This window comes from Aquila chrysaetos, chromosome 2 (assembly GCF_900496995.4).
Source record: "Aquila chrysaetos chrysaetos chromosome 2, bAquChr1.4, whole genome shotgun sequence".
NCBI lineage: Eukaryota > Metazoa > Chordata > Aves > Accipitriformes > Accipitridae > Aquila > Aquila chrysaetos.
In genome coordinates, this window is record NC_044005.1 from 5,995,597 (window position 1) to 6,010,226 (window position 14,630).

General features: G+C 45.2%; 1 protein-coding gene across 5 annotated transcripts in view; it reads right to left on the reverse strand.

Annotated features, from left to right (window-relative positions):
• Positions 1-14,630, reverse strand: part of ARMH4 (armadillo like helical domain containing 4) — a 72,703-nt gene that overhangs the window by 38,577 nt on the left and 19,496 nt on the right. For all 5 annotated transcript variants that reach the window (XM_041120792.1, XM_041120782.1, XM_041120806.1 and 2 more), the window contains one exon: positions 7,472-7,723. In XM_041120792.1, coding sequence (XP_040976726.1) covers positions 7,472-7,723 — 252 coding nt within the window. The remainder of the gene's footprint in view (positions 1-7,471; positions 7,724-14,630) is intronic.

Here is a 14,630-nt window from a genome sequence, read left to right on the forward strand (position 1 = left end):
GGAGCTGCTCTGTTGTTACAATAGCGTATGCAACTCCGAGCTGGCAGAGAGGATCGTTATTGTTTACAGGTATGTGGATGCAAGATTTCCTTTGACAAGGCAAACCTGATTAAATATGAGTCTGCTCCAGGATTAAGACGCAACCGTGAACAATCTCTTACAACAGTTAAAAAAGAAGTCATTCCAAACAGAGTGCACATCTCTCACGAGGAACAGAAACTTGATTTAGGCACAGATTGATGATGGGAGCTTTATTACTGCTTGGGAGAGGGAAGGGGAGCTAGCAAGGAACATATGGAACTGTATAAATTATTTGGAGCACCCAGAAAGACAGGAAAAATAATCATCTATATTTCTGAGACTGCTCATTTCAGTCTGCAGCCATCTGGAACACAGACCTCGCGTGGCCAACACTTTGTGCAACAAAACTCCCATAAACACGTACAGGGCAAAGCTGCAGAGGGCAGGATTGCTGCAGGCAGCTGCACTTTGAACACATCGGGAAGAAAAATTTGCTGGCTCCGCTCCTGATCCCGGCTCCTGCCAGTCTCTCTCACCTGGGATTTCTATGAACTCAGTCCCTTCTGTTGGGACAGTGACTTTTTGTGTCATCCTTTGCACCTTTTCCAGGGAGAAACGCAGGTGCGCGCATCCTTCCTCCAGGAAGAGAAAGGAAATGCCCAAGCCCATGCCCAAGCACTAATTTAATTCCCCTCCTTCAAATCCCTACTCTGCTAAAGGCTCCCTCATGTAACCAGTGGGGTCACTTGGCCTCTCTGTGTTTTTGCTTACCACCTGTAAAACATGGATACCCTTTCCAGGGTAATTAAGAAGATAAATACATTAAAGATTAAAAGGCACTCTGATGTTCCAATAACACGAGCTGTAAGAGTACTTAAAATAGATCCATTCTGGGCAGCAATTAAAGAACATACTACTAACTTCTGAGTCTCAGCTTCTGCCTTCCTAATGCTGGTTATTTTTGCCCATAAAAGCATTAATCCTATCTTCCTGTAAAAATGACATTTCAAATATTCATCATCTTCTACCACTCTGCTACTCTGCCTTACCATCATTAACCAGTGGCATCCATCGTATGGTTTATGTAGTATAATTTGCAACCACAGAGCTGCAATACATCTAGAGCCATTTTCTTTATAATTACTCAGAGCTGCAAATATTTTATATCCATTAAAAAAAATCACATTCCAAAAGCATGTTTATTAAGTAAGTCCCTTGTCATTACCTAAGTAAGAGAGTTATATGACCTTCCATTATTGTAAGAACTAAGATCCTACACACAAAAATACATGAAACACAGACATGGTATATATCTTGGAAACTACATGTCGAGAATTACATTGTCACACTTCATAACTTCTTTCTATACTGCCATTTTATTTCTTTTTATCTTTAATTCCCATCTACAGGAATGGTCCAAACTCCACTGTGTACAATAACTATGCTGTGGTACCAGGCAACTCAGGTGACTTCTTATAAGCTACAGCATAATCACGTAGCCCTGTAATATGGTATTACTGTTGCCATAAACAGGTAGATATAAACAACACACCAATGGTCAGTTAAAGAAATGTAGACCTGAACAAAATGGGTTTAGGGTAAACAAGAGAACAAAAAATAGTATCTAACATACATAAAAGCCACCATCTATAGTAAATTCAGATGTAATATGGAACTGCAGATCAAGGAAGAAAGAGCAAGGTGCAAAAGCTTGCTAGCAAACAAACAAAAATCACTTCCAGTGGACCCTAAAGTGAGAAGGAAGAAACCATCAACATGAACATCCTATTCCTCCTGGCAAAGAACTCCAGAGGGTGATAACCCACCCTAATGAACTCACCACAAACCCCTGAATGAAACCACCAACCTCAGGACCCACAGAAGCACGGGAAAGACAAGCGTAACACCAGGATAAAGCACAGAAACTAAGTGTGTGTGTAACAATCCTAACTGCATTATTATTTCTTTTCTTTTAATAATTAGATCTGGACTAATAATGATTAGACTCTTAAGATTTCAATTATATTAGCAATAAATTCTTAGTTTTATAAATATATGAGGTGTCTCCTCTTTGCCTATAAAACAAGATTTTGAGCATAACAATGGAGTTTCCTCTGTTAAGGTTTATGGTTCAAATCAGTCTCTCCTCTGTTTACTGCTGTTATCTCATATTAGTGGTGGCCTCAGATAAGCAACTGGTGGTGTCAGTCAACATCTTAAAGAACCAAAGCCCACCATAACAACCTCTGCTTAGAGAACTTGAGCCATATATTCAGAACATCGTAACCCTTTATGCCTCAAGATGAAAATGTCATGGTCACTCCAAACAACTCCATACGTTTTGAATGCACAAAGCAAACTACTGCATGCTCCAAAGCAGCAAAAACAAAGGCTTAGTAAATGCCGTAGACCTCCTGCTGCTACCTTACTATGGATAGCAGGAGTTCTTCATCTTGGGACATGAATGATAGGCAAGCACTATGGCATTAACAAATAGCTTGGGAGGCTGGGGACATTTTCATGCTCTACCACAAAGTTCCCACACCAGTTCAACCTAAGTTGTTATGTCTTGGCTCATGGTTTGTAAAATAAGGATTCTCAGAGACTCTGGGAGAATAAATACTCTTAAGAAGTGAGAGAAAAGCACAGTCACAGTAGCCACCACCAACAGAGAACTAGAGGGCCTTGATCTCCATGGAGGTGTACAACAAAGACCATCTACTTCAACATTCACGAGGAATAAAGGACCCAGAAACTGTTCACTAGGTTTGAACCCACCTAAACCAACTGCAGTTCTCCTTGTAATGCATAAACACTTAATCACAAAAGAGGTAGCAGGGAAAAATTACGTATTTTTATTCATCCCCAGAAAGCCCAAGCTTCCTGCCCCTCTGATGCTCTCCAACCAGTTAGTGTTCGCCTACCACACGCCACCTACATACAAATCAAGAAACAAGTAGAGAAAGGTCAAAGTCATCTCACACATAATGCAGAGAAGTCCCAAAGTACTGCCATGTCCTTCACTGGCAACCTCTGGAGACAAAGTATTTGGACAGGGCACCAAAAGAGACCCTTTATATTCAGACATTCCTTCTCCAGAGCTGCAGGCCATCAGAACAACTTTTGGAGGATCAAATTCTATTTCGTAAAGGCACAGATGACATCATCTTCTGCTTTACTTTTTTGTCTAAATATTGCTGGTTAGAGAGTCAGTTGATGGACTGTAAAACTGACAGCCTCATTACTGGCGCTTATAAATTGCCTTTGCTCAGCTGGAGTTAATGTAGGACCATCTGACTTCCCAGAATTGACATTTTTAATGATTCTGTTTCTCCAGCACTTTCTCATTGACCACTACAAAAATCCAAACTGTCTCTTGCTCTGCCAAGCTGTTTGTGGATCAAGTTACTTGCCCTCTAGGGATTTGCCGTGTGTCAGCCATGAGACTGAGCAAACTCAGTAATAACTGACCTGAGAATAGCTACTCTAATACTTCTGGGCTCTTCTGTACTACAGATTTTAGCATTAAATGTCAAAATTCTGAAAGCCAGAGGACAGATGCATCCCCAGGAGAAGGACATATGTGCAAAGTATTTTAAAAATGGAAAATGCCAACTGTAAAAGTTCGGTGCCTAGATGGTGTGCCCTCATCTTGGACTCTGTTGGGTACCGTTATCTTTCTCCAGGTCTTCCTTTCCTATGCCGTACCCCAGGTCAAGCAGAACAACTTCCCCTTCCACACCATATTTCACTCGCACAAGACGGGAAATTCTTCACACCTCAGCACCCTTTGGTGCAGGAAGGGAACGCGCAAAGACGCGCGCTGTGGGCTGAGGCAGGCGAGAGCACGGTGCCCCTGACCCAGCTGCACTCAGAACTGCAGGTCCCTCCTCCAGGGCCTGCATGTGGGGACATCCAGCGGTTACGAAGCCATCTTAAAATTAAAGTCAAGTTAATTTTAGCTTTAGAAGAAAAGCACTTTAAGGAAATGGATTTCAAAGAGGTAGCTTTAGAAGAAAAGCACTTGGAGAAAAAAGGGTTTCAAAGAGAGAGAGTCCATGCACACGTCCAGCAGATCTAAAGCTTTACAAGCCCTTCACGGTGAGTCTGGTTTCTCCAGGCGCTCCAGCAGAACAACGTGGGCAGCTCTTCTGGCCTCCTGCCTGGTTTGGGGGATTTCTTCTGTTCTTAACAATCCACTTCCTCCTGACACAAGCTGTACACTTTTTCCACCCTTCCTGCTCTCCCTAATACACCCCATAAAGAAATACGTAACCAGGACGAGGTATGAACACAGGTATGGACACAGCAGTAGCCCAGCCTGTGCCCACATACCCAGGGCTGGGGAACCAGAGCAGAAACTCCCACCTGCCACCAACTGGGAAGAGGGGAAGGACTACAATATTGCAGCAGCATCTCAGGGAAAAGGACCCCAGCACCACCACGGAGATGCGACAGCATCTCCCATTGCCCATGCACACCCAGCAAATGAACGCTTCGAACACCTGGCTCCTCGCTTGGCCTCAGATTTTCACTGTGAGCTCATGCATGTCCTTGGTTTTCTTTATGCCTCTAAAACATAAATAATTTCCCTTCCTCTTAGAAGCACTGTGGGCATCAGCACATTGTAGATGGGGAAGGAAACAACATCAAAGAGCCATTAAGGATGTCTAGACAGAAAAAGAATAAATGGCTCTTTACATAAGGGTTTACCTGGTGCAATAAAAGGGGTGAGTCATAAGCAGAGGAATTGATCCCACCGTGTCCCCTCTTTTCTTGCCGAAGTCCCATCTAACTCCTAAAGATGAACTCAGCTCAGCCACAGCCTCATCCTCTCCCTCACAGCTGCTTGCACAGAATGCAACAGCTTAAAAATAAAAGGCAATCCAAACCATTTGGATCTGGTGACACAGAACCCAGCCAGGCACTTCCAGAGAATGCAGAAATTCATGTCCGCCCAGTCCTTCAGGTGACCGGACTCGGTGCTCTGCAGCTGACCCAACTTGATAGACTTCACAGAGGGCTCCTCCAATTTGCATGAGGGTCAATAAAACATAAGTTAGGGAGAAAAATCCCGCTTTTTGCCACACAGCCCATTTATTCCATGTCTGAAATTTTTGGAAAGATGACCCTTCCAGGGTCTAAGAAAGAGAGAAGGTGGTGGAGGATGAAGGCTGCAGGATGATGCATTATTAAACATCAGAAACTGAAACAGACCCATATGTTCAGAAGCAGATGGCTGGAAGAGATACTGCAAAGCGCATCCTCCAGCATGGCTCTGTGCTAGAGCAAGAACCCCTCGTGAGAGGTCCAATTACAGAAGGAAATGTTAAAGCTACATATTGTTTCATAGCCAAGGCCTGCTTATTTTTCGTGCAGGATTATTAAGCCTTTCCAGCCAGAGAGGTTTACTGCACACCAGGGACAGCTTCAGCCTCTGGTCACTGTTTTCTCACCTGCCTCATTTACCAATAGGCATCTCCTATGCTGAGCCTCTTCCTCCAGCATTGAAGGTGGCAGGGCTGGAAATGCAGCCATGACTCCAGTTCAGACCTGCATCAGCTATGAACAGAGCTGTGCCTGATGACTTATGCAGAACAATCTCCTCCATAGCCCCAAAGATCATGGCAACAGACTATGTCATATACAACAGCACCTTCAGCACCCTGTTCTGGGAACAGGACTCCCGTCAGAGCCCTCCGGGGACACAACCCAGATGACATGGCATCAGCCACCCTAGCTGGGATGGTTAAATCTACCAAGATCCTTGAAGAGATATCAGTGCCGTCTTGGTTTGCGGGGACACACCTCGGAGCTTGCAAAACGCTGCCGCTCTTGAACACGCTACAAAGCACTGGCACCCTCAGCCAGTATTGACTGATACAGCAAAGCTCTGCCAAGCCATCCATCCTCGTACTTACGATCCTGAAGCAGGCAAATAGCTTTAGATGGTTAACAACTTAATGCTACCTTCTCACTATTGCTAGCAGTCATACAGAGCTCAGCGAGCCAGCCCACTGCACCCCTGAGTGCAGCAAATATGCTGCTCCTCTCTCGTTTTCTCGCAAGACACCACAAAGATCCTGCACCAAGGAACGGAGTAAGGTAAAGCTGCTGATGCGACTCCCATCATAACCTTATGTTTCTTACACACTTTTCCTCTGAGCACTGTCACGTACCTCTTTAATCCAGCTTGCCAATGCCAACCCAGAAAGCCTTAAACACTTAGAATTATTTCCCTCACACAGCTCCTGTCCAGCCTGATGGGATAACAGGACACGTGAAACAGATCTGACATGGCAACCATCCAGTACTATGTTTTTCAAGCAAGAGTTAGTGGGACAGGGAGATATCAGACCCGATGCAAACTCAATTTGCCCTCAAAGAGCAACCCTCCCACGGAGTTCTTGAAAGATGCTCTTTGATTCAATTCAAAGGAAGCTAACAACGCTAAAGCAGGCTAGAAACAGCACTACAGGGGGAGAACCGCCAGGTTGAATCAGAATTAAACATCATGGGGAAGTGATAGTTCTTATAACACAACATATAAAAGAGTTTTGGGGTTTCTTTATTTGATAAGCTTCTCAAAACAGCTAGTTCTCTAATAGTCACACACAGAGACCTTCTGTATAGATGTGGTTCAGCTCCCACCAATTCACCTGAGAGGTTCCCACTGCTTTTGATGGGGCTTGGCTTGGAAATTGAGTGTGCTGGGAAATGATCCCAGTGCCCTTAGCCAAGCTGGCCAAGTTCCCTTCCAAACTCTACCTTGTCCCACACCAGCTTTGACTTGCATCAGATGGACATCACACATACAGACACTGATAAGATATTTGTAGGTGGAATAAATTAGTCCAGTCATTAAACACAGGGCCTATATGTACAGTGGGAATAAACTGCATAAAGCTTTACAGAGGCTTTGCAGGTTTGTCTTGCTTAACACTGCCAGCGTAGGGTCCCATAGCTGGAACATACACCCCTTAAAAATGCCAGAAAAGTGGCACTTTGAAAAAAGCTGCTGAAGTAGCAAACAGGTTGATGAGCAACTACCCAACTACCCTGCTCGCTTTGTCCTCACAGGATGTATATCCCTGCACGAACCCATCTCAGGCAAGGGGAGCTGAAATTTCCCCAGGAATCTCACCTGAGAAGTTATTTCTTTGTCCACCCTTGGAGCAAGACAACACTAAGCTCTGGGAATGAAGGAGCAGGTCTGGAGTATTCAGAGCAGCTCTCCCCCAAATGAAAACTCAGGTCACGCTGCCTGAGACCCATCCCAGTTCAACCAGTTGTCACTGGTGGATGGGGTTTCCTCCGAAATGAACCTGCTCTGTGCTTAGCTTGAGAGCCAACCCGTGAGACTTCCCAGCATGAGGGACGGTCCCACGCAGTGAAGAGCAGAAGACATGTCCTCTGTAAGGCTAAAGGAAGAAGGGGCTTTTTCTCTTACCCAGACCCTGGTTCTGCTGCTCCCACTCGATGGTGTCAGGAACCTGGTAGGACACCCCGGCCAGCTGGGCCACAGGGTTTTCCAGGCCAGCTATGGGCTCCTGGGAGGTCTCGCCTGGAAGCGTGAAACCTGGCAGCTCTGTGTCACCCTCCATGCTTTCATCCATCAAGTCTATGTCTTTGTCCTCCTCATCTTCCTCTTCCTCCTCTTCTTCTTCCTCCTCCTCTTCATCCTCTTCCTCTTCCTCACCCTCTGGCCAGGGAGACACAAAAGCAACATTAGGAAAGATCCCACAAGACAGAAGGTTCATACATGTCTATAAGCGAGCACCAAGACAGCCAACTGATACCACTTCTCCAAAGGCAGACCTTGTACCTGTTTTCTAACAGGAAAGACTCCCAAAGGGGTTAATTTGGAAGTTGCCAAGTAACAATGAGATGTTGTCTTAGACTGTCAAATGCATGAATGGGAAATACTGTTATTTTGCTTCCTAATAGCGGAGTACAAGCAAGCATGTATATGTGTACAAATATCTGGGTATATATAACTATAGTCCTCTCTGCTCAACTAATTTCAGCTCAAGTGAGAACTATTTCCCTGATTTCCAATCTTGGAGGCAGCAATAAGTTGGTTCTATTTTTAACTTTTATTAAGCCTTTCACAGCTCTGGAAAGGACACGCACCACTTTCCTGCCCAATTAGACTGATATGGCCCCCCCCGTCTCCAGAAAAAGCATCTCGCTTTGATGCGTGCTGGCAGATCAGCTCTTGGGTGCAGGAGAATAGCGGTGATGGCAGCGATCCTCAGCAGGTTTATACCAGCAGTCCCGTCACAATAGATTTACACCAGACAAAGATATGACCAAGCAAGACTTAACTAAGTACTGGAAAGATGGCAGCACAGCCAACGCTTCACGTGAGAGCAGATAAATGTGACGCCAAGGAAATCCTTGCAGATTCTCCACTAGAGCAGATACCCATCTTATTCCAAAGCTGACTGTACTGTTAACACATGGAGAGGTAAATATTTAAGCCGTTTTTCATTGCTAGAATCTAAAATGGCAACACAAGAATGACCGTACGGGATCAAACCAATGGTCCTTTCTGCCCACATCCTATTTCTGACCACAAGTAGCTGCAAATGCTGAAGAAAGACTAGGGCAGAGCACACACAGAGCCAGTCTTCCCACAATCTCTCTTCCCAGCTTTTAGTTATCAAAGACTCAAGGAATTCCTGAGCCAGATTTTATATCTGAGCTGTTTAATAGCTACTAATGGATCCACCCACCACGAAAAGATAGTATCTGGAATAATGACATGATGGTTAGTTTTTCAAAGCTAGAAACTAAAACATAATATTTATGCACTTTATCTAATTTACAAGAAGCTCTGCTCAGCCTTGTCGAAAAACTCCCTCCTGAGGTACTCAGACTGGGGCAGCCCATCACCCTGCATCGGAGCAGCTGGTTTAGCCGCGGGTCTAAGACCATGTTAAAAACTAACGATCTAGCAAAATCAACACTTGTTATCTAGATATCCCTTTATTTCTGTTGGAGTTGTACCTCATATAGGTCACAGACACTGCAATAAGATGGAGCAGCTGAGGTAGGACACCTGCACATATCATACCTGCTGTAAGTAAAGCAGGTGATGCTTCGCTCTTCTTTCTGCTGTGGGATGCAATGGCACTCCAGCACGGCTGTTCAACAAAATACTCGAGAAACAAACTGGGGAACTTTGGGGAAGCTATTTAGCTGGTGGCTATCCAACTTGAATTAAATTGGGGAAGCTGGCCTCCTTCCTTTGGCCTCTATTCCAGATTGGAATACCTAGACAAATCAGTGCACATTATAAAAACATGGCATTCACTGTGCTGCTACATGGCATCTCCTTTCCTTCTAATTCAAGGATTCGCTTTAAAACACTGCATGTTTTTTCCAGCTCACCAGACAAGACAATCCTGCTTGCCACCTTTCAGTTCTAGCCCTGCATTTCATACAAATGAGCTGCTGTTTGAATTTAGCTGCATCATCCTGCTATAGCATGGCTTTCAGTACCCGGAAAGGAATGATCACTCCTGCAAAAATTATACCACACAGAGCATCTAATGGAGCTTACAGGGATGTAGTTATCTCCTTAAATTCCCATTATGTTTTATAGGCAGTTTCTGTCTTATAATGGGCCCGTCATTTCAAATCAACGTAAGAATTTTCTCTATCAAACCGCATGTTTTCATACAAAATACACAGCTTCTGTAAACCTGAGAATGGCACCTGGAGAGTGCTTGCAGGAAACCTGCAAAGACAAGTTAATGTAGGTCTTTTGCCTCTGCTGAGAGCAACACAGCCATAAACATTTCCAAACTTTAATAGCAAAGACACTAAACAGCTAGCACACCAGAGAAGAGGAACATGAAGAGAGGTTTTCCCTAGATGCACTGGCTGAAAAAGCAGCCAAGAGAAAACAGGGATCAGATTTTTATGGCTGAAAAACTAGTTTGGGACAAGGTTTTTAGAAGCTTCTTGTGATTTTAGCAAGCCAAATCAAAGACACCTGCCAGGATCTAGTTTGAAGCAGCAGATAGCCATCTCTGTACCTCCGCGGTCTAGCAGGCAGCCAAGCTGAACACCCAAATTGAAAGTGCTGAGACTACTTATCACATCTGATCATCACCAAGGTACATCAATCATCATGCAGCCACAGCATAAAGCTGTGAATAATGTAGTCCTTGTAGCACAGCTGCTGCAAGGGGAAAAGAAAAGGCTCTTAACTTTTTTCCTCCTCCTCTCTAGCTCATTCCTACTTTTGAAAACAGCTTTTTAAGCCCCCATCCCAAAATGCCAACAGCTTGCCTTGCTGCAAGGTGCAGTGCAGAGCACCACTTGGTGGTCACAAGGAGGAAGCTACACTTCTAAAAAAACCACAGACTTCACAAATGTTGGATTTCAGAAGCAGAGGTGCAAGAGGAGCCCAGCAGCCGCAGGCAGGCTGCACCTAACGCTTGGTAGTCTCATAAGATGGAAAATGGAAGCGAGCACATCGGAATGTTCACACAGCTGAACCTCAAGCTGGAGTTTTGTGCTTCACATAAGAGCCTTTTACAAAAATCACATTTTCCCTCCTAAATTGGCACTTTTTGGCCTTTCAGAGGCCTCAGCAGCAGCTTGAAAGAAAAGAAACAGAAGAGACTGAAAGCAGCAAGGACTGAAAGTGCAAAGCCCAGCAGATTCAGAAGGTATTCGGATTTTCATGTGCATTTGCAGCCCATTGTGAACTATTTTGTGTATCATAGAATCATTTAGCTTGGAAAAGACCCTTAAGATCATCGAGTCCAATGGTAAACCTCACACTGCCAAGTCCACCACTAAACCATGTCCCTAAGCACCACGTCTACACACCTTTTAAATACCTCCAGGGATGGTGCCTCAACCACTTCCCTGGGCAGCCTGTTCCAAAGCTTGATAACCCTTTCAAGAAAGAAATTTTGCCTAATATTCAACCTAAACCTCCCCTGGTGCAACTTGAGGCTGTTTCCTCTCATCCTATCGCTTTTTACCTGGGAAAAGAGACTGACCCCCACCTTGCTACAGCCTCCTTTCAGGTAGATGTAGAGAGCGATAAGGTCTCCCCCCCTCAGCCTCCTGTTCTCCTGACTAAACAACCCCAGCTCCCTCAAACTGTATATACTCTTCAGTTTTGGCTAAGGTTCATCTGACAAAAAAGGAGAAAAACATATGATGAAATGCTAGTGCCTTATGGTCAAGGCACTAGCCTCCAACCAAAAAAAAATGCAAGTATAAATTTTGCTTGGCCACAGACGTGAATCCAGGAACACTTCTGAACGCCTGACAGTGGTCAAAAATGCCCCTTGCTCGCTGAAGCACAGGTACACAGCACCTATAGCAGTTTCAGTTGTGAGCCATCCTTGCTCTATAGATCTTCTTATGTTACATATAAGCTGATCCTGTTATTCTATTTGCACGCACCGAATCCTAGCTCTTGCTTGTGATGTGCCACGTGGACCTGTCAAGGGGGGATGGTATCCTGTCTTCTCTCCCAGTAACACCAGGAGATTCCAGCACTGAAACACTTATAGCCCAAGCAGACATTTGTATTTTCTACTGCAGTTAGGGTAATGCAACAGTAGTCTAGGGCAGTTAAAGTCTCATCACCAAGAGTGAAGAAATCCAAAATCTGCCACTCTTGGACAGACTAAATAAGCATTGTATTCTGTAAAGTAGGCTCTGCTTTGCATTCATTGAAACAGGAAAGCAAAAAAACCCAAGAAACTTAACACCTTCCTGCTGTGACTACTGTACAACCTAAGAAAGATGGAGCAGCAGGAATCCCCAGGAAAATGAGATTCTCAGTTCACGTGTCAAAGATTTTAGTTTTGAAGGACTTGACAACCTTGTAACAGGCATTCAAATTTTCAGATTTGGAGAAGCTATAGGAGAGCACCAAGAAAACAAGTCTAAGACAAAATAACAAATTTTTAGCAGAGTTTTGGGGGGTTCCCAGCTTTATTAGTAGTCACCAGAAACAGCAATGGTTGGGCTTTATCATGGGACTCCATAGTGATCCATTAGCAACACTGGTGATATCCACAAGATGGGATTTACTATTTCAAGGTGGCAAAATCTCCCTATGCTTGCTTCAAAAAAAGTTTTTTCACTACAAAACTGTACATATCCATGATAACTTTCATGGCTCAGCAGAGAAATACGAGACCACCTCACACCTCCTTCTTGAGGCATTTCCCTGACCCAGCAGGAACCCGGGTTCCTGAAGCAGCTGGACAACAGCCATCATCCCGCAAGTAAAAACCTCAGCCCGCGACGGGAGCAGGGCCCTCGCAAATTAACTGCAAAGAGGGACCTTGGCCCCTCCGGACCATGCCATGCTGCAGAAAAAAGGACCACAGAGCCAGCTCTTCCTCCTGGCAACTCAAAGTACCAACAAACCATTCCTCATAGATGACGTTAGTCGGGCTTCACGCTTCTCTACGGGCTTCACGCAGCTGCAGAAAGCCACGCTCCTCCCGAGCAGGAGGAAATCTGAATTACTCGCAGCGCTGCTATGAGCATGGGGCAGCAGCTGTAAGCCCACGCCGTGAGGGAGCAGCACCAGCAAGGCGCTCGGTGCAACCGCTGCCGTCAGCAACGTGCTACAAACAGGCTGCGACGGCAATGAAGAAAGGGGTTTTGGTATAATGGTATGTAGTAAGCTGGAGCTGAAGCCACTGTTGTCATAACCTTGCTCAAGGCAATGGAGTTAGATCGAGGCCTCTGTTTGCAGTTGAAGAAACCTTCACTGAAGCAGGATGTTTCTATCTTTAGATATTTTCCATTAATGTTTGCAAACACTTTTACTCCTCAGAAGATTCAAGAAACCATCATTTGTCAGGTTTAGCACACAAGAGAAACATCTTGCTGTGCCCTGAGCAGCAAGAGCAGCAAGGTGACAGATTCACTCACAGTCACAAACTGAATTCAAATTGAAAAAAAAAAAAAAAACCAAACTAAAAAGGAAGTTGCAGGACAAAACCTGGAGTTTTCATTTTCTCTGTCCTTTCTCTTTCCAGCCTCCCTCACACCAAACTCAGAGGACAATGATGTCTAGACAGTAACGCAGACCATTGTTATATTTCACGATCTTCTAAGCTGTGATTTTATACGGTACCCAGCACTGTAGGGTCTGAGTGCCTAGGAGCACCTGATGAGTGCCAAATAAGTTGTGATTAACCAGCAGCCAGCGCTAATTGGTTTCCAGTGGTGAGCCCACTCTTCGCATGACTTCAGGGAGATGCGGTATGCCAAGACCTCTCCTGTACGAGCACTAAGCAAAGGCTCCTGCGAACTCAGCGACGGCTGCAGAGAGCGCAGATCTAGAACCCACCTGCAAAACGCGCCCATGAAGGAAAGGAGAGCGCTATGGAGCACGATGACCCCCACCTGCGCTACGACACACACTGCGGGGGACACACCACTGAGAAAAATTCTACTTTTCAAGAAGTTTCTTTTCCTCCTGTGTGTACTGGAGCCACTCACAAAGGAACAGCGCAGCAGGGGCACACCGAAGTGTCTCATCCACCACGCATCCCGTGGCTTATCTTCTACTCCCATCCACTTCACACCCATACGGCAGCACTGGTCCTTGGTCACCCATGTGCGCATACAGTATAGGAAGCAGAGGAGTGTAAATAATGACAGGATTAGGGATGGGGGGGTCTATGACTACCTTCTCGTGCCAGAACAGGAAGAAAAGGCATTAAGAAGTCTCTGCCAAATGCTTTCTCCTGGTGAGGTTCATTTTCTGCATTGCTTTTATGAACACAGCTGACTGTCAAGGCAGGAAGACTTTTCTAGGACAACCCTCTTTTATTACTAATCTGCTGCATTCATGTGACCAGTAATAATGTCACCATCCGACGTCTCCAAAATGCTGCCAAGAACAATCGCTTGGGACAGCTTGGAAGGAGATGGCTGGTAGGAACGTAGATGGGGTCTCATCACGTGCAGACAGCTTTCTGAGCCGAGTACTGTACCGTGATGGGTCACGATACCCGAGCAAGCAGTGGGCGTAGAAGCTATGCAAAATCATCAGGGTAAAACCCTCATATTGATGAGTTCAGCTAAACCCAGCCATGTTCACTGCGAAACTATCTGGGGTATTTGCAGACTGCGTTGCATGAATGAAGTCTTAAATGCTTTGCTCTGGAAGGGGAGCCAAATCAAGCATGGCCTCTCATGTGAAGTATCAGCATCTGGCCTATTGCACAGAGCCAAGGAAAGGGACTATTGGGAAGAACGCATCTGTTGGGTGGGATCTTACCACACAAAGCAAGATGACCTAACCCTACCCATTATCAGTTTCAAGAGAAGAGGAAATTCCATGTCCAAAGCTTTTCTGTAACAGAAGAAAATCCTTGCTCCATCTAGGAGAGGGAACATACCTCTGGCAGCAGAGCTGAGCTGATGCTTTTTTGGGAGCCTCTGCTTGCCAAAGCCCAAGCGCTGCAGAAACCGTGTCCCAGCAGAGGGCTCTTCGACATTGCAAAGACAGCACAAGGAGAGATTGGGATTCTGATCCTAACCTACTTCCCCCCTCCCTGCCAAATCTGAGGGGATTCACACTTGCTTTTTCAGTCCTGGCTCAT